The sequence below is a fragment of the Mastigoproctus giganteus genome, chromosome 9, assembly GCF_048544385.1.
Source record: "Mastigoproctus giganteus isolate SK-2022 chromosome 9, ASM4854438v1, whole genome shotgun sequence".
Taxonomy (NCBI): domain Eukaryota; kingdom Metazoa; phylum Arthropoda; class Arachnida; order Uropygi; family Thelyphonidae; genus Mastigoproctus; species Mastigoproctus giganteus.
In genome coordinates, this window is record NC_143583.1 from 97,153,874 (window position 1) to 97,177,657 (window position 23,784).

The window sequence follows — 23,784 nt, forward strand, 5'->3', positions numbered from 1 at the left end:
TCGTAAGAGCACCCCTTTGTTCCATTCACTAATCTTGTTGCTCTTCTCTGTACTCGTTCCAGCAGCTCTACATCCTTCTTGAAATGAGGCCTCCAGGCCTGTATACAGTACTCTAGATGTGGCCTGACCATTGCCTTATACAAGGGAATAATCACCTCCTTATCCCTGCTAGAAAAATTCCTATATATCATTGACAATACACCATGAGCTACTCTTGCAGCCCATCTGCACTGCTCAGAGAACTTCATATCTGCCTGCACAACCACCCCCAGGTCCCTTTCATTCTCTACCACTGTCAGTGTAGTACCACAGAGTTGATACATTGCTCTGGGGTTGCTGTTTCCCATATGTAGTACTTTACATTTGTCAATGTTAAACTTCGTTTGCCACCTCTCAGCCCATCTGCTCAACCTTTCCAGATCCTGTTGCAGCAGCATAGTGTCAGTAGTGTCCTTGACAACCCTGCCAACCTTCGTATCATCTGCAAACTTGGACATTAAGCTTGATATACCATCATCAATATCATTTATAAATAGAGAGAACAATAAAGGACCCAATACTGAACCCTGAGGGACTCCACTAATAACATTAGTCCACGATAAGCAGTGTCCATTGATTACCACTCTCTGTCTTCTCCCCCTCAACCACCCCTTTATCCATAGCAGCAATTTGCCTCCAGTGCCACTCTGCTCCAATTTGTGCAGCAGTCTTCCATGTGCAACAGTATCAAAAGCCTTTCTAAGATCCAAGTATATAATATCAAAGTTATTCCTTGCATCCAGTTCTTTTGTGACTGCATCATAGTATCCAATCAAATTGGTCAGGCAAGACTTACCCTTAACAAAACCATGCTGTGTCCGAGCTATAACTGAAGTCTTGTCTAGATGATCCTGCAGTGCTTCTTTAACCAGTGCCTCCATTAATTTTCCAGGAACAGAAGTTAAACTCACAGGTCTATAATTACTTGTGTCAGCCTTTGATCCTCCCTTGTGAATTGGGGTCACATTTGCACATCTCCAGTCCATGGGTACCTCCCCTGAGTCCAAGGAAGCTCTCATAATTATGGCTAAGGGTTTGCTTACTTCCTTTGCTGCCTCCTTTAATATAACTGGATAGATCCCATCCACCCCAGGTGCCTTTCTTGTGTTTATCTTCAACAATTTCTCCTCCACTTTACTCTCAGTTATTACAAGATTCTCTAGCTTACTGCTAGAGTTGAATACACCTCTGGCATTCCCCTCGCTGAATAACTCCTCATCTGTGAATGTCGATGCAAAATATTCATTTAGTTTGTTAGCTACCTGAGCAGGGTCATCAACAGTTGACCCATCGATATCAAGTGGACCAATCTGATTCATCCCCTTCCTTCTAGAGTTTACATAAGTAAAGAACTCTTTGCTGTTTTTCTTTGCATCCCTTGCCAAGGATCTCTCTTAATCTGCCTTCGCCTGCCTAACCTCCTTTGTAACTTGGTTACAGATCAACTTGTATCTATCATAGGCTTCTGTGTCACGTGTTAATTTGTATGTATCCCATGCATTTTTCTTCTCTGCCATATGCTTCATTTGTTTACCTGACATCCATTTAGGCCTAAACCTTGAACAATATTTCTTAGTTGGTATGTAAAGCCTAGTAGCTTGCAGGATAAGTTCTTTGAATGCTTCCCATTTTGAATTTGCTGTTGGTAACATCATCAGTTGATCCCACTGTATAGAATTTAAATACTGTCTCAGTCCATCGTAGTCGCCTTTACGAGAGCAATACCCCTTCCCTTTACCCCTAATGGTAGTTACCTCTTTGAGTAACTCCCACATCAGAACACTGTGATCACTGCCACCTAGTTGTTCATTTATCTGCAGATTCTTAATGCATGAAGAATCACTACTGATAATCAAATCAAGAGTATTACTCCCTCTAGTTGCCTCCCGAACATGCTGATGTAGAAAACAATCATCCAATAAATCCACAAAAGCCTTGCTAGTGAGTGAGTGACCAGCCCCCCAAATTCCAGTCAATATCTGGGAAATTAAAATCCCCCATTATAAGACTCTCTGATTTACTGGCCCACTCTATTTCTCTGTAGAGTTTCTTATTATACTCATCAGAGTCATTAGGCCTATAGCACACTCCTACTCTCAATTTTTATCTCCCAATGCTTATGTCACACCAAACTGACTCGACACTGCACTGTCCAGTGATGTCGACTGGCTTCACTTCCTTGGATTTTATGTGTTTCTTAACTAATAGCATAACCCCTCCTCCCTTCCTATCCTGTCTATCCTTTCTGTAGACATTGTACTCCCCAAATTCCACTTCTGCATTCCTTATATCTGTGTGACACCATGTCTCTAAAATCCCAACAATATCTGCCTTTGATGTTTTGAGCAATACCTCAAATTCATCAAATTTATTTACTAAACTCCTAGAATTGGTGTACACGCAAGTATACATGCACCTGCTCTTCCTCTTAGCCACCCTAACACAACCCATGTGTTTACTTGTACCCCCATGATTCCCAGCGGTCTCTGTAATATCCTGCATCTTATTTTCCAGGCTGCTGCTCATTCCAATAGAAGCAGTGTAAGAATCACTTTCTCCTCTGCCAGTGGCTACTGTTAATCTATTAGTCCTTGTATCCCCCCAATCTAGCAGTTTTCCGACCCACCTAACACTGCCTCGATAGCATCAGCAAACATTCTTGATCAGCAAACATATTGATGAAGTTATATCAGGTTTGATGTCCAAGTTTGAGATTATACAAAGGTTGGCAGGGTTGTTAACGACAGTAAAGACAGTATGCTACTCCAATTGGATCTAGATAAGTTGAGCAAATGGGCCGAGAAGTGGTAACTGAAGTTTAACATTAACAAATGCAAAGTACTGCATATGGGTAGCAATAACCGAAGAGAAACGTACCAACTGTGTGGTACTACACTCAGGGAAGTGGAAAGTGAAAAAGACCTGGGGATAACTGTGCAGTCAAATATGAAGTTCGCTGAGCAGTGCAGATGGGCTGCCAGGACAGATCATGGAGTCTTGTCAATGATATATATAGGAATTTTGATAGCAGAGACAGGGAGGTGATTATCCCGTTATACAAGGCAATGGTCCGGCCACACCTAGAGTACTGTGTACAGGTCTGGAGGGCTCATTTTAGGAAGGATATAGAGTTTCTAGAATGAGTACAGAGAAGGGCAACAAGATTGGTGAGGGGAACAATGGGGCGCTCTTATCAAGAAAGGCTTAAGTTCTGCAAATTACAGCACCTGGAGAGTAGGCACCTGCAAGGTGATCTGACTGAGGTGTATAAGGCCTTGAATGGGTTGAGCAAGCTGAATGCTGATGGGATTCTTCCTCTTGCTCAGATTAAGAGGGGGCACAGATTCAAATTGAGGAAAGACAGTTGTAGAATAGATGTACAGAAATTTGACTTTAGCCAGCAGGTAGTTGATTGGTGGAACAGACTTCCATCTTTTGTTGTGGAAGTTGATAGCCCAAATAAATTTAAGGCTGAGCTGGATAGGCATTTGGAACGAATGGAAGGGTGAAATGGGAGAGGTTTTTTTTTTTTTTTTTTTGGCTGATGCTACATAAGCTTGCTTTCTTGCATCATATGCCTCTACTAATGATAATGCTAATATTGATCAAATTTAAATAACTGCACAAGGGGGAGAAGATACAAAAGAAATACAAACCCATAATTAGTCTCTAATGGAACTAAATGTGAGGAGACAGCAACTATGAAATTCCTTTCCAGAAACTGATGAATACTGCACACATATCGTCGGCATCATGCCAAAACTGTGAATGTGCAAATTTGGCACTTTTTACCTAAATACATTCTTGAGGTTGGTTCTTTGTCAACTACACCCTACCAAAGACAAGTATTTGAAGACCAAACGTTGAAAATGTTACATGCATTTTTGCTTATCTGTGAAAAAAAACACTTCTCACCATGCAGATTCACGAATGTGGCAATTTTGTTAGTTTGGCATGGTAAATACTGACAGAGCAATTTGTGAAAGTGCCCCTTTCATGTTTTAGACATATACAGTAGGGTGGGGGAGGCCAGCTAATGCATGCTGTTACATGTATGATTTTGTTTGTCTCAGTTTGCCAATCAGTATTACTGTATAGTTGTTCTTTGTTACATCGCATTTTTGTGGTCAAAAGTAAAATTTGGAATAATGAGTATAAGAATGCAAAAAATTCTTGCAATGTGTTCCTCACTTCAAATGGAATCTGATTTAGAAGATGAAGATTGCAATCCCCTGAATGACTCTGAAGTTTGAGACAATGATAAAATTTATGTACCCTCTGATGATGATAGTGACTCATCACTTATGCCTTCGATGTGCATGTACTTTTTAAAAATTATCTCCAGTTTATAAACTGTTAGACACATTTTTTGAACCAGGCCATTCAGAAATGGAATGTGACTCAATGCACTCTAAAGTTGAGAGAAAAATCAAGTATATACCCATGTGTGTCCCTGAGGGATGGGCCAAATAATTAGAGGTGCAAGATTAAAACCTACACTATACTATGTAAATATCATGTAATACGATGACTTTTACAATTTTACTTTACTCGCCAAACAACTTAAAGGAGCTTCCTTGGAGAAAAGTCTGATGCCTTGAATTCCAAAAAAGTTTGGCTTCAGCAAGGATGGGCTGATTCAATGGCTATACTAGTGTAGGCACTATAGCTACCCAACTAAGCCCATTTGCTGAGTTGGGTGGATTATCAAGATTCTATCTTCCTTTGTTCTTCTATTCTTCCTTTGGCCACTTTTGTGTTTTGTAGCCTTCTCTGAGGAGAACAGACACCAGTAGTCGAGTCCTCTACTTTATTTCAATCCAGATATATCAATTTCCTCTTTATATATAGTTTATACAGCTTCAACATTTGAATCAAGCATACGTTATACTGGGTGTCTATAAAGTGATTAAAGTCAAAAATCCCTCCAGGATTTTCAATGAATGCTGTAGACAAATAAACATCACTATAGAACTCAACTACAAATTACAACATTTTGCTGTAATTTCGTAGATAAATAAATATCTCAAGGTTTCGTTTCTTGCCTTAATATATCTCAGTGCAGGTAACTGATATCTTGCCTTATTTCTTGTAGCATGGTGGCATCCACTATTGCAGTGGCATTTAATACAGGACTTCAGTGCCTCAATGCTGGTGATGATGGTGTAATACACCATATCCTTAATGTATCCCATATGAAGAAATCAAGGAGGGAAAGTGGGGAGAAGAGTGATGGTCTGGCTTTTAATGTTTCTCAATGGGGTGAACTGGAGGTGGGAGAATGGTAAGTCTCCCCATTCCTATCTCTAAATAGGCCTACCAGGCTGGGACCATTCATATTAAACAAGTTAGATTTTTTTTTTTTACACCAGCCAGAATTAACTAAATAAACTCCAATCTTGTGACTAAAACACTTTATTTACAATAAAATAAAATAAAATACGGGCATATAAAATGAAATGAAATAAAATATGTAGTAAAAATGATGTGATTTAATTTACAATAAAATATAAAATATGATAATAAAAGCGATAAAATCAATTAATAAAATACCGTAACAACTGTAGCTTTCGGGAATATCAATCCCCTTTCTCAACAGCATATTTCTGCTGTGTGGCACATCCTTAAATAGCAGATCCACGGCACTCATCACATGGTTCCTCAAGAGTAAGGCCGGAATTTCCCATTTATGCACCGGAACCGGAAATGGCTCGGGAGTGCGCTAGCTGAAACCGTTCATCTCGCCCAAGAACCATGGTTTCCAAGAGAGGATGTAAACGTACACCCTTGTCTCTATTAATGGATTTGCTAGCTGCCGCGATACGTAGACTCTCAAGCCATTTACGGTCCCAGAACCCCTGTGCATGATCCGTGATGACAGCATCCTCCGGGGAGATTTGATGTTGCTTCTCCCAAAAATGTTTTGCCACGGCAGACTTCCCATAATTTGCGGACTTTATTGCATTCATATGCTCCCCCAGACAGTCTTTCAGTCGTCGCCCCGTCTCACCTACATAACACACCCCACAATCCGGGCATTTAATCTCGTATACCACCCCACTATTGGCTTCTTTGGTTATGGGGTCTTTGACACAAGATATCACTGTGTACAACCTCCGTCCAGGTAGCTGCACACAGCGTATCTGGCACCCCCGAATTACTCGTGCAATGTGGTCTGAAAGGCCTGGATAGTAGGGAATGTATGCAGTGCTCACAGGGGCGAACGGCTCGGTATGGGTGGACTCCGCTCCTCTAATAATTCTGTCCAACACCCTCTGGGGGTAGCCGCATTTCTTGAGATCTGCCGTGACACGAATAATTTCGTTATCTCTGTCCTCGGAGGTGCTACAGTGGGACCACGCCCTATCTGCTAAAGCCTTGACAACACTACCCTTATGATGGCTGGCTTGTGCCGAGGTATAATGAGTATATTGACCTCGGCACATGGGCTTTCTAAACACCCTGGTCTTGAGCCTACAACCATCCCTAATATACCTCGGCACAAGCCAGCCATCATAAGGGTAGTGTTGTCAAGGCTTTAGCAGATAGGGCGTGGTCCCACTGTAGCACCTCCGAGGACAGAGATAACGAAATTATTCGTGTCACGGCAGATCTCAAGAAATGCGGCTACCCCCAGAGGGTGTTGGACAGAATTATTAGAGGAGCGGAGTCCACCCATACCGAGCCGTTCGCCCCTGTGAGCACTGCATACATTCCCTACTATCCAGGCCTTTCAGACCACATTGCACGAGTAATTCGGGGGTGCCAGATACGCTGTGTGCAGCTACCTGGACGGAGGTTGTACACAGTGATATCTTGTGTCAAAGACCCCATAACCAAAGAAGCCAATAGTGGGGTGGTATACGAGATTAAATGCCCGGATTGTGGGGTGTGTTATGTAGGTGAGACGGGGCGACGACTGAAAGACCGTCTGGGGGAGCATATGAATGCAATAAAGTCCGCAAATTATGGGAAGTCTGCCGTGGCAAAACATTTTTGGGAGAAGCAACATCAAATCTCCCCGGAGGATGCTGTCATCACGGATCATGCACAGGGGTTCTGGGACCGTAAATGGCTTGAGAGTCTACGTATCGCGGCAGCTAGCAAATCCATTAATAGAGACAAGGGTGTACGTTTACATCCTCTCTTGGAAACCATGGTTCTTGGGCGAGATGAACGGTTTCAGCTAGCGCGCTCCCGAGCCATTTCCGGTTCCGGTGCATAAATGGGAAATTCCGGCCTTACTCTTGAGGAACCATGTGATGAGTGCCGTGGATCTGCTATTTAAGGATGTGCCACACAGCAGAAATATGCTGTTGAGAAAGGGGATTGATATTCCCGAAAGCTACAGTTGTTACGGTATTTTATTAATTGATTTTATCGCTTTTATTATCATATTTTATATTTTATTGTAAATTAAATCACATCAGTTTTACTACATATTTTATTTCATTTCATTTTATACGCCCGTATTTTATTTTATTTTATTGTAAATAAAGTGTTTTAGTCACAAGATTGGAGTTTATTTAGTTAATTCTGGCTGGTGTAAAAAAAATCTAACTTGTTTAATACTCCCCATTCCTATTTAGGAAATTCTGCTGGTATTTCATAGCTACACTCTCAGTCATGTGACATCTACTCCATATGCAAGCAGAGTGACTGTTTAAGAGATAGCTTTAAGGTGATGCTTTCAAAGATCTCTCTCTTTCCCTGCATCTAAGAATGTTCTTACAAAAGTGCTTACAAAATGCAGAAAATTATTACTATTTTTATTTGTAATTCAGTATGTACTGAATCACTGTTTAATCTGCTCTTAATATTTTTACAGAAAAGTTTTTTGAAAGTATTTTTTAACTGCATTTGCAAGTCACATGAGAAAGGAAAAAATAAATAAAATGAAGATATATACATCTTCATTTTATTTATTTCTCTCCATATATCTCTCTGCAAATTTCTCCATTTTCCTTGGAATTCAATTTATCAGAACTGATTTCCACTTATGCACTCCTTCCATATATCTCTCTGCAAATTTCTCCATTTTCCTTGGAATTCAATTTATCAGAACTGATTTCCACTTATGCACTCCTTCCATTCCCCACCAGGAATAATCACCACCAGTAATGAATAGTTGATTATCATCATAGTTGTATGCTTCTTATACAGGTTCATCAATATTCATTATCAATGTAGAGGTAAGCAAGTAAATTGCTGACATCCATTAAGATAAAATTGCAGTTCTGTAAAAATGAATTTAAATATCAAATAAAAAAGAAGTTAAAATGTTCTACATGAATTAGCAGTTTAGCAGTCAGATGGGATGGTCTCAATGCATTACAGTTGAACCTACAAAACCTGGCACCCTTAGAATTCAATCCTTTCTATATCTTAGAATTTGCTGAATTTTGGGTGGTCATATTATATATATACATCTTTATTACAATAAGTAGTAATATGTATATTACATTGATGACTGATGCAATATCCATAACAATAGTAAAGTTAGGGGTTATAAGTTACATCATTGACACATAAAAAAAAGTGAAAAATATTGAATTTCTATACTGCCATTTATCACAAATATGTATCCTACATTGGTAGAAAAGTAATGTATAGTAAATGAGAAAGTATTATATTGTATATTACAATAAAAATAAAATAAATTCACTTTCTAAAATACCACACATTTGATGACCCAATGTTAAAATTTTCACATAAGCACTTCACCAAAGTCCCACTGTCCACTTTCTTTAACAGCATACCTTTTTAAGGCAGATAATGAGTTCTGTTTCAAGCCACTAGCTTGTTTCAAATCTTGTTTCAATTCCTCTTGGCCACTTGTTACATATGGGTAAATACAAATGCTTTAAAGTTGTTGTACCATGTTGTTCACAAACAAAGCAATAACTCTTCACCCTATTGCTTCATGTATGAGTCACAAGACATAGAAAAATATTTTATTTTTCTATGTCTTGACATAGAAAAATAATATTAATAAAGCAGCAGATGATCCCAAGATCATCTAACAAACTGCTTTATGCAGCTGAAGCACAGTATAAATTTTTACAGCTTTAAGATTAGATCTCCAACTTCCATAATCAAAACAAATATGGTGCTTAGGAAAAGGAACAATTTTAGAACTAAATTTGCCAATTCTCTAGTGGTTTCTGAATTTGCCAATTTTCCTAAAAATAGTTGGAAAATGGGTGGTGCTGAATAACGGATTATCAGATTTGGGAGGTTCTACTGTAATAGCAAAAACTAAAAGTTATAATTAAGTAAATGAAATGTGCATTAATTACATAAATGGAATGTGCATCAATTAGGTAAATGGAATGTGCAGTATAAAGAGGGACATTGCATGATCTTCCATAACATCTGATAACTATGCAGTGAAAGACAAATGTTTATACAATATACCTAGTAAATATGATATAATATAATTTTAAATTGAATATTAAGGAGAAAACTATCTAGTTTTGTCTCTTTAATATTCAATAAAACACAGAATTATGCATATCTAAAAAATTTGCATGATAATATAGTTTAATACTTGCCTGTTATGCAGAATGTGTAAATATTAAAAGTTACGGTAAGTTAGTATTATCATAGGCATATGATGCAAGAAAACAAGCTTATAGAGCATCAGCAAAAAAAAAAAAAAATTCTCATTTCACCCATCCACTCGCTCCAAATGTTTGTCTAGTTCTGCCTTGAATCTATTTAAGCTATCAACTTCTACAACAACAGATGGAAGTTTATTCCAGCAACCAACCACCCGCTGGCTAAAGGCAAACTTCGGCACATCTATCCTACAACTGTCTTTCCTCAATTCGAATTTATGCCCTCTCAGGCGATTATTCTGAGCAAGAGGAAGAATCCCATCAGCATTGAGCATGCTTAAACCATTCAAGGCCTTATACACCTCAATCAGATCACCTCGCAGGTGCCTAGTCTCCAGACATTGTAATTTTCGAAACTTAAGCCTTTCTTTGTAAGAGCAACCCTTTGTTCCATTCACTAATCTTGTTGTCCTTCTCTATACTCATTCCAGCAGCTCTACACCGTTTTTAAAATGAGGCCTCCAGACCTGTATATTTGGTTTTTTTTTTTTTTTTTTTTTTAAAGGAGCATTAGCAACTAAGGCCATATTGCTCCGGGGATATGCGGTGGTTATTCCCTGATCTTTCCGCATCCTCCGTATTTGGTGGTCATGGGCTCGAACCCCGGTCTAATTAAGAAGCATGTGCTATGCACTGCTGCTCCTGCCCACCTGTCTACGGAGGCACCACCCAGCCCCATTCCCCACCAGGAATAATCACCACCTTATCCCTGCTAGAAAAATTCCTGTATATCATTGACAAGACACCATTAGCTACTCTTGCAGATTGCAAGCACTACTCAGAAAACTTCATATCTGACTGCACAATTACCCCAGATCCTTTTCGTTCTCTACCATCATCAGTGTAGTACCACCCAGTTGATACATTACTCTGGGATTACTGCTTCCCATAAGTGGTACTTTACATTTCTCAATTTTAAACTTCAGTTGCCAGCTCTCAGCCCATCTGCTCAACTTTTCTAGATGCTGTTGCAGTAACATACTGTCATTAACAACTCTGCCAACCTTCGCATCATCTGCAAACCTAGACATTAAGCCTGATATACCATCATTAATAAATACAGAAAACAACAATGGACCCAACACTGAACCGTGGGGGAACTTTACTGAGGGGGGCAGTTGTCCTCTGACTCACAGCCTTATAAAATGCACTGTTTTCTTGATGTTTGCAGAGCAATCGGGTACGGGACATGATACTGCCAAGGGGGATGTCTTTGTGTGTGCGCGATGCAAGGAGTGTATCGATATCAGGCAACAACTCGGCGTTCTTGTGGGCCTATATGAGAGCTTGAAGGACAGGGTGGATGCCCTCGAAGAAACTAAATTGAGGGGCCCATCAAGCTCTCAGCTGCCCACATCAACGCCAGAGCTTGCACTTGGGCATCGCGTGACACAGAGACAACCCCCAAGGCAGAATGCGCTGGTCCCGAAGGAACTAGTAGTTGTTGGTGACTCTATTGTCAGGGAAACGGGGAACATGCTTTGTAAAAAAGATAGGTGGAACAGGACCAGGGTATGTCTGCCAGGGGCAAAGGTTGAGGACGTTGTAGAGCGAATATCATCTTTTAAGGGCACAAAAGGTGATATAGTTGTACACGTTGGCACTAATAATATTAAGAGTAGAAGACCGGCAGAATTACTTAACAAGTACAGGTCACTGTTGAACAAAAGCAGAGAATTAGGGTTGAATTTGAAAGTGTCTGCAATTCTGCCCAGACACGATAGGAGGGAGTATATGATGAGAGCCTTGTCGATCAATTCGGCCCTGGAAAGATTGTGCAAGGCTCAAGGGGTAGAATTTTTTTCAGCCTGGACTGTACTTGTTAACAGGAGAGATTGCTTCTACAGGGATGGGATACACTTAAATAGAAAGGGTGCAAGAATATTTGCTGATGCTATCGAGGCAGTGTTAGGTGGGTCGGAAAACTGCTAGCTTGGGGGGAGACAAAGACCAATAGATTGACAGTAGCCACTGGCAGAGGTGAAAGAGATTCTTGCACTGCTTCTATTAGAATGAGCAGAAGCCTGAAAAACAAGATGCATGGTATTTCAGAGACTGCTGGGAGCCATTGCGGTACAAGTAAACACATGGGTTGTGTTAGGGTAGCTAAGAATAGAAACAGGTGCAGGTATACTTGCGTGTACACCAATGCTAGGAGTTTAGTAAATAAATTTGATGAATTTGAGGTATTGCTCAAAACATCAAAGGCAGATATTGTTGGGATATCAGAGACGTGGTGTCACACAGATATAAGGGATGCAGAACTGCAATTTGGGGAGTACAACGTCTACAGAAAGGATAGACAGGATAGGAAGGGAGGAGGGGTTATGCTATTAGTTAAGAAACACATAAAAACCAAGGAAGTGAAGCCAGTCGACATCGCTGGACAGTGCAGTGTTGAGTCAGTTTGGTGTGACATAAGCATTGGGAGATCAAAATTGAGAGTAGGAGTGTGCTATAGGCCTAATGACTCTGATGAGTATAATAAGGAATTGTACAGGGAAATAGAGTGGACCAGTAAATCAGAGAGAGTCTTATAATGGGAGATTTTAATTTCCCAGATATTGACTGGAATTTGGGGGCTGGTTACTCACACACTAGCAGGGCTTTTGTGGATTTATTGGATGATTGTTTTCTACATCAGCATGTTCGGGAGGCAACTAGAGGGAGTAATACTCTTGATTTGATTATCAGCAGTGATTCTTCATGCATTAAGAATCTGCAGATAAATGAACCACTAGGTGGCAGTGATTACAGTGTGCTGAAGTGGGATTTACTGAAAGAGGTAACTACCATTAGGGGTAAAGGGAAGGGTTATTGCTTCCGTAAAGGCGACTACGATGGACTGAGACAGTATGTAAATTCTATACAGTGGGACCAACTGATGATGTTACCAACAGCAAATTCAAAATGGGAAGCATTCAAAGAACTTACCTTGGAAGCTACTAGGCTTTACATACCAACTAAGAAATATTGTTCAAGGTTTAGGCCAAAATGGATGTCAGATGAACTAATGAGGCATATGGCAGAGAAGAAAAATGCATGGGATACTTACAAATTAACACATGACACAGAAGCCTATGATAGATACAAGTTGATATGCAACCATGTTACAAAGGAGGTTAGGCAGGCGAAGGCAGATTACGAGAAATCCTTGGCAAGGGATGCAAAGAAAAACAGCAAAGAGTTCTTTACTTATGTAAACTCTAGAAGGAAGGGGATGAATCAGATTGGTCCACTTGATATACCCCGGGGGCTCACATCTGGTGAGTATGGGCTTGGCACCCCCAGGGTCCTGAGCTGGATATCATCATTCTTCTCTTCTTGGTGATTCCCTTCCTTCTATTCTTTTGACTCTCTCTCTCTCTCTCTCTCTCTCTCTCTCTCTCTCTCTCTCTCTCTCTCTCTCTCTCTCTCTCTCTCTCTCTCTCTCTCTCTCTCTCTCAGGGTAACTTGGGAATTTTTTTTTTCCTGGTGCAGCATAAGCCTCAGGCTTCCTTGCACCATATGGCTATTAATAATAATAATAATAATAATAATAATAATATTGATGGGTCAACTGTTGATGATCCTGCTCAGGTAGCTAACAAACTAAATGAATATTTTGCATCGACATTCACACATGAGGAGTTATTCAGCAAGGGGAATGCCAGAGGTGTGTTCAACTCTAGCAGTAAGCTGCAGAATCTTGAAATAACTGGGAGTAAAGTGGAGGAGAAACTGTTGAAGATAAACACAAGAAAAGCACCCGGGGTGGATGGGATCTATCCAGTTATATTAAAGGAGGCAGCAAAGGAAGTAAGCAAACCCTTAGCCATAATTATGAGAGCTTCCTTGGACTCAGGGGAGGTACCCATAGACTGGAAATGTGCAAATGTGACCCCAATTCACAAAGGAGGATCAAAGGCTGACACAAGTAATTATAGACCTGTGAGCTTAACTTCTGTTCCAGGAAAATTAATGGAGGCACTGGTTAAAGAAGCCCTGCAGGATCATTTAGACAAGACTTCAGTTATAGCTCAGACAAAGCATGGTTTTGTTAAGGGGAAGTCTTGCCTGACCAACTTGATTGGATACTATGATGCAGTCACAAAAGAACTGGATGCAGGGAATAACTTTGATATTATATACTTCGATCTTAGAAAGGCTTTTGATACTGTTGCACATGGAAGACTGCTACACAAATTGGAGCAGTGTGACATTGGAGGCAAATTGCTGCTATGGATAAAGGGGTGGTTGAGGGGGAGAAGACAGAGAGTGGTAATCAATGGACACTGCTCATCGTGGACTAATGTTATTAGTGGAGTCCCTCAGGGCTCAGTGTTGGGTCCATTATTGTTTTCTGTATTTATAAATGATATTGATGATGGTATATCAAGCTTAATGTCCAAGTTTGCAGATGATACAAAGGTTGGCAGGGTTGTCAAGGACACTACTGACACTATGCTGCTGCAACAGGATCTGGAAAGGTTGAGCAGATGGGCTGAGAGGTGGCAAATGAAGTTTAACATTGACAAATGTAAAGTACTACACATGGGAAACAGCAACCCCAGAGCAACGTATCAACTCTGTGGTACTACACTGACAGTGGTAGAGAATGAAAGGGACTTGGGGGTGATTGTGCAGTCAGATATGAAGTTTTCTGAGCAGTGCAGATGGGCTGCAAGAGTAGCTCATGGAGTATTGTCAATGATATACAGGAATTTTTCCAGCAGGGATAAGGAGGTGATTATTCCCTTGTATAAGGCAATGGTCAGGCCACACCTAGAGTACTGTATACAGGTCTGGAGGCCTCATTTCAAGAAGGACATAGAGCTGCTGGAACGAGTACAGAGAAGGGCAACGAGATTAGTGAATGGAACAAAGGGGTGCTCTTACGAAGAAAGGCTTAAGTTTTGCAAATTACAGTGTCTGGAGACTAGGCACCAGCGAGGTGATCTGATAGAGGTGTATAAAGCCTTGAATGGTTTAAGCATGCTCAATGCTGATGGGATTCTTCCTCTAGCTCAGAAAAATCACCTGAGAGGGCATAAATTCAAATTGAGGAAAGACAGATGTAGGATAGACGTGCGGAAATTTGCCTTTAGCCAGCGGGTGGTTGGTTGGTGGAACAGACTGCCATCCCTTGTGGTGGAGGTTGATAGCCTAAATAAGTTTAAGGCTCAGCTGGACAGGTATTTTGAACGGACAGAGGGGTGAAGTGGAAGTGGGTTTTTTTTTTTTTTTTTTTTTTGGCTGATGCTGCATAAGCTTGCTTTCTTGCATCAAATGCCTCTACTAATGCTAATGCTACTAATAACAGTAGTCCACGAAGAGCAGTATCCATTGATTACCACCTCTATCTTCTCCCACTCAACCATCCCTTTATCCATACCAGCAATAAATGAATTACAGCCTCCAAAATTGCATTTTAAACAAAAAATGAAAACTGAGGACAATTTTCATGATCTTAAGTAATAATAACTATATAATTTATACCTAGCTTAAAAGAGAGAAGACATGAACGATTAGAACAAGTGGCTTCTGGAAAAATTGCTATTTGTTCCCACTCATCTGTAGAATTACACCTCCTCATGATTTCATCAATGGTATTTTGTCTAGAATTTGCATCTTCTCGCTTTACATATATAGGCTGGGCATATTTGATGAGTGCTAAAAAAATAAAATTAAAAACAATTAGTTTGAATAAAAGAGATGAAATAGTACTCTAAGTGGGGGAAAAAAAAGGAAAATTAAAACTCTATAACTTAAAATTAATTTTAATGTTAAAGCTATTTCCATACATTTTAACTCAACGAAAGTTGCACCACAATCATAACAAATGGTGGCACAAGGCTTGAGAGGCCTGGCTATTTGTTTTTTTATTACTGCAGAAGTTTTTCGTTTTTTTTTTAATTTTGCTTTCAGTGTATCAATGCTTGACCTTTTCCTAATGAATTCAAATACTTATTTAAATGTAATTATTTATTTATTTATTTTTAATTAAAAATTTAAATTTAAAAATTTAATATTTTTTATGTTTGTTATTTTCAAAACTACAAAATTTTGATTAATCCTGTTAGTTAAAAATACTATAAACGTGAAACTATTAGCCATTCCATTTTGTAGTTCATAAAATCATTACACATGTAAAAATTCAAACTGATGCATCAGGTCATATTACTATGTTTTATCAATTTAACTTCACTCCACTCTGCATAAAGAATATATATCACTTCTAAAACTACTAAAATAAAACTTTGTTTATGTTAAAGAAGTTGGTGAATAATACACGACAGATATTTTTCAGGTGGGTCTGTAAAGCCTGTGCCACTGCCACCAGATTAAAGTTTACAAAATGTATATTATACAAACAGTAATTTTGTATTCATATACATTCATATTTGCTATGTTAATATTGCCAAAATGAAGAAATTTTCCAATTCACTAAACAAAAACATCCATAATCAGTGACAGATTCAAATAAAAACAAAACTACCATATATTTGGATGTGAACTCTTCTTACCATTTTTAGAGAGTTGATGAGGAAATGTGCAAGGAAGTGCTCTGAAAATGATTAGTATCAGATATATGGGAGCTTGGCTTGTGCGGCATTAGCCTTTTATAAAAAATAAAATAATAAAAAAAATTTTTCAAGTATAATTCTAACTATGACCTCTGCATCTTGCCTGTTTTCATCTATTTCTTCCAGTTATCTGTCCAACTCTTCTTTAAATATATTTGAGCCTTCCAATTCCACCAAACTGGTTAGCAGTTCACTCCAACAGCTATTTGATAAATTAGAAAAAACATATACACTAAATCCTCACTAATTCAGGCCCTCTAATTTTATTTATGCAGAATGGAGATTTTTCCTAAAGGAGAAAGAATTTAATGACAAGTTCCAAACTTTTTTCTGAATTCTTTCACAACCACTTTGAAAAAAAAAGAAATAAAATCATTCAAACAGAAAAATTAAATGCAAGTGAAAACATTTCAGGCATTATTTATTTATTTTTTTTTTTACAATTCTGACAGTGAGCAGGGCACAAGAGGATAAACAGTGGCCAATATTAATATACTGTTTATAACTGGGCAAGTTAAAATGAAATAAAGCAAGAGTACAATAGTAAGTGCATGGAAAAAAGCTATTAAATGATGACTATGTTTGCATTGATTTAGAGGGAATTAAAGGGGACTGTACAACAGTAGCAAAAAAAAAAAAAAGTATATTACATGTTGCTTGAGCAGAATGGTGTGTAGATGAAGTAAACGTATTAAAAGAGAAATGATGCATTTTTAGCCTATGTGAGACCTAAATATCTGTTTTATTTCCAGTTGGAAACTATATAACAAATAACATCTGTTCTTTGTAACAGTGAAGTAGCAATTAGCATTAACAAAGGCACATGATGCAAGAAAGAAAAGCTTATATAGCATCAGCCAAAAAAAAAAAAAAAAAAACCCTTATTTCACCCATCACTCGCACCAAATGTTTGTCAAGTTCTGCCTCAAATCTATTTAAGCTATTAACTTCTACAACGACGGATGGAAGTTTGCTCCAACAATCAACCACCCGCTGGCTAAAGGCAAACTTCCACACATCTATCCTACAACTGTCTTTCCTCAATTTGAATTTATGCCCAATCAGGCGATTATTCTGAGCAAGAGGAAGAATCCCATCAGCATTGAGCATGCTCAAATCATTCAATGCTTTATACACCTAAATCAGCTCACCTCACAGGTGCCTAGTCTCCAGACCAATTTGCAAAATTTAAGCCTTTATTCGTAAGAGCAACCCTTTGTTCCATTCACTAATCTTGTTTCCTTTCTCTGTACTCGTTCCAACAGCTCTACATCCTTCTTAAAATGAGGCCTCCAGACCTGTATACAGTACTCAAGATGTGGTCTGACTATTGCCTTATACAAGATAATAATGACCTTCTTATCCCTGCTACAAAAATTCCTGTATATCACTGACAAGACACCATGAGCTACTCTTGCAGACCGTCTGCACTGCTCTGAAAACTTCATATCTGCCTGCACAAAAACCCCCAGGTCCTTTTCATTCTCTAACACTGTCAGTGTGGTTCCACAGATTTGATACATTACTCTGGGATTCCTGCTTCCCAAATGTAGTACTTTACATTTGTCAATATTAAACTTCATTTGCCACTTCTCAGCCCATCTGCTCAACTTTTCTCAATCCTGTTGAGGCAGCATACTATCATTAGTGTCCTTAAAAATCCTGCCAACCTTCGTATCGTCTGAAAACATGGACATTAAGCCTGATATACCATTATCAATATCATTTATAAATACAGAAAACAACAATGGACCCAACACTGAACCCTGAGGGACTCTACTAATAACATTAGTCCACGAAGAGCAGTGTCCATTGATTACCACTCTCTGTCTTCTCCCACTCAACCATTCCTTTATCCATAGCAGTAATTTGCCTCCAATACCACACTGCTCCAATTTGTGCAGCAGTATCAAAGGCTTTTCTAAGATCCAAATATATGATATCAAAGTTATTCTTTGCATCCAGTTCCTTTGTGACTCCATCATAGTATCCAATCAAATTAGTCAGACAAGACTTCCCCTTAACAAACCCATGCTGTGTCCGAGCTATAACAAAAGTTGTCTAGATGATCCTGCAACACTTCATTAACCAGTGCCTCCATTAATTTCCCCGAAACAGAAGTTAAACTACAGGTCTGTAATTACAGGTAGTTAAAGGTCTGTAATTACCTGTGTCTCCCTTTGATCCTCCTTTGTGGATTTTGGTCACATTTGCACATCTCCAGTCCACGGGTACCTCCCCTGAGTCCAAGGAAGCTCTCATAATTATGGCTAAGGGTTTGCTTACTTCCTTTGCTGCCTCCTTTAATATAACTGGATAGATCCCATCCACCCCAAGTGCCTTTCTTGTGTTTATCTTCAACAATTTTTACTCCACTTTACTCTCAGTTATTACAAGATTATCTAGCTTACTGCCAGAGTTGAATACACCTCTGGCATTCCCCTCACTGAATAACTCCTCATGTGTGAATGTTGATGCAAAATATTCATTTAGTTTGTTAGCTACCTGAGCAGGATCATCAACAGATGACCCATCGATATCAAGTGCACCAATCTGATTCATCCCCTTCCTTCTAGAGTTTACATAAGTAAAGAACTCTTTGCTATTTTTCTTTGCATCCTTTGCCAAAGATTTCTCGTAATCTACCTTCGCCTGCCTAACCTCCTTTGTAACTTGGTTACGGACCAGCTTATATCCATCATAGGCTTCTGTGTCAGATGTTAATTTATATGTATCCCATGTATTTTTCTTCTCTGTCATATGTCTAATTAGTTCATCTGACATCCATTTAGGCCTAAATCTTGAACAATATTTCTTTGTTGGCATGAAAAGCCTAGTAGCTTCCAAGATTAATTCTTTGAATGCTTCCCATTTTGAATTTGCTGTTGGTAACATCATCAGTTGGTTCCACCGTATAGAATTTAAATACTGTCTCAGACCACCGTAGTCACCTTTACGAAAGCAATTGATGGTAGTTACCTCTTTGAGTAAATCCCACTTCAGCACACGATGATCACTGCCACCTAGTGGTTACTTTATCTGCAGATTCTTGATGCATGAAGAATCATTACTGATAATCAGATCAAGGGTATTACTCCTCCTAGTTGCCTCCCGAACATGCTGCTGTAGAAAACAATCATCTAATAAATCCGCAAAAGCCTTGCTAGTGTGTGAGTGACCAACCCACAAATTCCAGTCAATATCCGGGAAATTAAAATCCCCCATTATAAGACACTAATTTACTTTCCCACTCTATTTCTCTGCACAATTGCTCATTATACTCCTCAGATTCATTAGGCCTATAACACACACCTACTCTCATTTTTCCTTTCCCAGTGCTTATGTCACACCAAACAGACTCAACATTGCATTGGCCACCAACATCAATTTGATGCACTTCCTTAGATTTTATGTGCTTCTTAACTAACAGCATAACCCTTCCTGTCCTGTCCTGTCTATCCTTTCTGTACACATTGTACTCCCTAAATTCCAGTTCTGCACTGCTTATGTCTGTGCGACACCATGTCTCTGATATCTCAACAATATCTGCCTTTGATGTCTTTACTCGCACTTCAAGCTCATCGAATTTATTAACTGTACTCCTAGCATTGGTGTACATGCAAGTATACATGCACCTGTTTCTACTCTTAGTTACCCTAACACAGCCCATGTATTTACTTGTTCCACTATGACTCCCAGCAGTCCTGGAAATTCCCATTGCTTTGCTTTCCAGGCTGCTGCTCAATTGCATTTCAATAGAAGTAGTGCAAGAATTACTTTTACCTCTGCCAGCGGCTACTGTTAATCTATTAGTCCTTGAATCCCCCCAAGCTAGCAGTTTTCTGACCCACCTAACTCTGCCTTGATAGAATCAGCAAAAATTCTTGCACCCTTTCTATTTAAGTGTATCCCATCCCTGTAGAAGCAGTCTCTCCTGTTAACAAGAATAGACCAGGCTGAGAAAAATTCTACCCCCTTGAGCCTTGCACAATTTCTCCAGGGCCGAATTGATCGACAAGGCTCTCATCATATACTCCCTCCTATCATGTCTGGGCAGAATTGCAGACACTTTCAAATTCAACCCTAACTCACGGCTTTTTTTCAGCATTGTCTTGTACTTGTTAAGTAATTCTGCCGGTCTCCTACTCTTAATATCATTAGTTCCATCGTGTACAACAATATCACCCTTTGTGCCCTTAAAGGATGATATCTGCCTTACAACATCATCAACCTTTGCCCCTGGCAGACATACCCTGGTCCTGTTCCATCTATCCTTTTTTGCACAATATGTTCCCCATTTCCCTGACAATAGAGTCACCTATAACAACTAGTTCCTTTGGGACCAGCGCATTCTGCCTTGGGGGTTGTCGCTTGTTGTTTGTTTGTTATTTGGTTTTAGGAGCATTAGCAACTAAGGCCATATTGCTCCGGGGATATGCGGTGGTCATTCCCTGACCTTTCCGCATCCTCCGTATTTGGTGGTCACGGGATCGAACCCCGGTCTAATCAAGAAGCGTGTGCTACGCACTGCTGCTCCTGCTCACCTGGCTACAGAGGCGGCGGGGGGGGGGGGTTGTCGCTGTGTTGCATGATGTTCAAGTGCAAGCGCGGGCATTGATGTGGGCAGCTGAGAGCTTGATGGGCCCCTCAATTTAAATCCTTCAAGCTCTCATATAAGCCCATAACAATGCCGAGTTGGCACCTGATTTCCTCGCACTCCTTACATCGCGCACACACAAAAACATTCCCCTTGGCAATATCATGTCCCGTTCGTGATTGCTCCACAAACATCAAACAAGCAGTGCATTTCAATAAACTGTGATTCAGAGGACAACCGCTCCCCCCTCAGTCCTCCCCCTGAGCCACAGCACTTCCACTAGTTTGAGCCTTTTGCTTTGCTGCTCTGGTCTGAGTCATGATTTCTATTCAAGTTCAATAAAATTCCAATATAAAATATAACCCCAAACCTATATCCCAATGCAGTTATAACACTATATATATATGTATTTTGGTATTGAATATTATCTCCGAGTTACGTTATATGACTTTCTTAGCCCCTGTCAACTTATATGTATTAATTTGTGATGTTACGTTTGTAATAACTAGGTCGCTATATTTATTTAGTTAAAAAAGTAAAATTCAATTGACAATGAAATTTAATAAGAATAAGATTAATAAATTTTACTGATTAATTGATACTACTATACTCGCTATCTAGTTTTCCGTTAAGCCTTACACCATCTAGTTTGTCGTTAAGCCTTACTCTAGCACACGTTGTATCAATGACAGCAATCACTGCTGAAGTGGGTGGAACATACACAAAAACGTCTGATTTTCATCTGTGTATAATTTTAAACCATAAATAAACAGATATTTAGATCTCACATAGGTTCAAAATGCTTTATTCCTCTTTTAATATAAGGATATTAATATGTGGCTAGAACATGGCCACCATTATAAGATGAAGATAAGGCTAGATATCACACAGTGAGGTGGGGAAAAAAAAAAAAACAGCAACAACAGTTGAGGAAAAATCTGCAGGTGAAACTAGAAGTGAAGAAGTAAAGAAATAAAAAATTAAATTATATGAAGCCAGAAATTGTATTGATACTTTCTTTAAAATTTTGCTAATTCTGACAATGGATTCAAAAAATATTTTTACTTTCTATGAAAAATAAAAGAATAACATTATAAAGCAGTAATATGATAGAACTGCTATTCAACAGAAATAAAAATAACACAACTAAGAAGACATTCTCTACAAAATCTCATTAGATTTAATGTTAATTATGTTTAACACAATAATTTAAAGTTTATTTTTTTAAAAAAGCACATTATTTGTATTCTATTTGATTTGAACTCTTTGCATATGATTTTAATTTGAATATAAACATTTTCATAAGATTTTCTTTATCTTTTCATTGTATTTCTGTCCTAATATCATTTGAATTAATGAATGAATTAAGTTTCTATGAGCATTGCTGGATTGTGAATAAATCTGCTTTTGTTTATGAACTATGATTTGGAAAATATTTATAATTCATTAAAATCTGTTAGGTTCATTTATCCCATGAGAGAAGAGTCCTGTCCATATACAAATGTTCTGATCCCAGCCAAATAACATCTTTTTGTTAAGTGAGGTAAATATTGCTAGCCCAGTAAATGCAGCCATGACAATTATAGTGACCATTTAATCTGAACACACCTCCATCCAACCATATCATTATATCCAGAAAATCATTACTGTTCTTCTGGCAGTGCCACTCATAAATTATGTTTGTCAATCAGGATCATTTTCCCAAATCACATGCAATTGCCAAAGGATGAAATTTGAATTTTAGCATTAGCATTAGCATTAGTAGAGGCATTTGATGCAAGAAAGCAAGCTTATGCAGCATCAGCCAAAAAAAAAAAAAAAAAAACCCATATCCACTTCACCCCTCTGTTCGTTCAAAATACCTGTCCAGCTGAGCCTTAAACTTATTTAGGCTATCAACCTCCACTACCAGGGATGGAAGTCTGTTCCACCAACCAACCACCCGCTGGCTAAAGGCAAATTTCCGCACGTCTATCCTACATCTGTCTTTCCTTAATTTGAATTTATGCCCTCTCAGGTGATTTTTCTGAGCTAGAGGAAGAATCCCTCTGAATTTTATGTCCAAGATTCCAATAATACTCAATTTAATCAAATGCAGTTCTTGGGAACACTGCTTGTTAACTTTACTGGTGACTGATTAACTGTACTTCTAATGGCTTAGATGTTTATGGCACTTAGTGATGTTCTTTTCCTCCCAATAGCTATCATTATTAATGTTGTGAACAGTTCCATGTTCTTCAAACTTATTGCAAGGTTACTGTTAGATTGCATTAGCACCTTTGTCCCACAGTAATGTTTCTATGAGCACTCAACCTCTAACACCTTCATACTTCCAGTACCACTTCAGAATGCACTTCTTTTCAACAAATTGGTCACCAGTTAATTTGCAACATAAGGGAAATTTATTAAAAACCTAATTGTTTATTTTAACTAAAAATGAAAACTTCTTATTGAAATTTCACATTCTTCTACAAAATATGGCTATTTAAAGTATTTATACATAAAAATGCCCCACATTGGGTGCAGTAATTTATCCCTGGGAGCTCACATCTGGTGAGTATGGGCTTGGCACACCCAGGGTCCCAAGCCAGATATCATCATTCTTCTCTTTCTTGGTGATTTCCTTCTACTTCTCTCTCAGGGTAACTTGGGAACTTTTTTTTTTTCTGGTGCAACATAAGCCTCAGGCTTCCTTGCACCATATGGTTATTAATAATAATAATAATAATAATTTTGACTTACTTTTTATACTTTAATTCTGAGTTTTACACCCCTATATATATCAGGAGTGTCAAACTCAAAAGTGCTCATAAGCTGCACATTTCATGGGGGGGCACTAACAGGCACACTGCGCAACAGTGATAATACTGAGAGAAATATATTAAATATATATATAGTATATGATATAGGTATAGACATAGATGGTATGGAATTAGTTATTAAATTTATTATAGAATTATGG

The 23,784-nt window shown here is 38.7% G+C and overlaps 1 protein-coding gene across 1 annotated transcript in view; it reads right to left on the reverse strand.

The window, feature by feature from the left end:
• The window catches only part of LOC150080572 (lysophosphatidylcholine acyltransferase 1-like), a 190,724-nt gene that overhangs the window by 119,333 nt on the left and 47,607 nt on the right, over positions 1-23,784 (reverse strand). Inside the window, exon 4 of the mRNA XM_090380741.1 lies at positions 15,138-15,311. Within this exon, the coding sequence (XP_090236867.1) occupies positions 15,138-15,311 (174 nt within the window). The remainder of the gene's footprint in view (positions 1-15,137; positions 15,312-23,784) is intronic.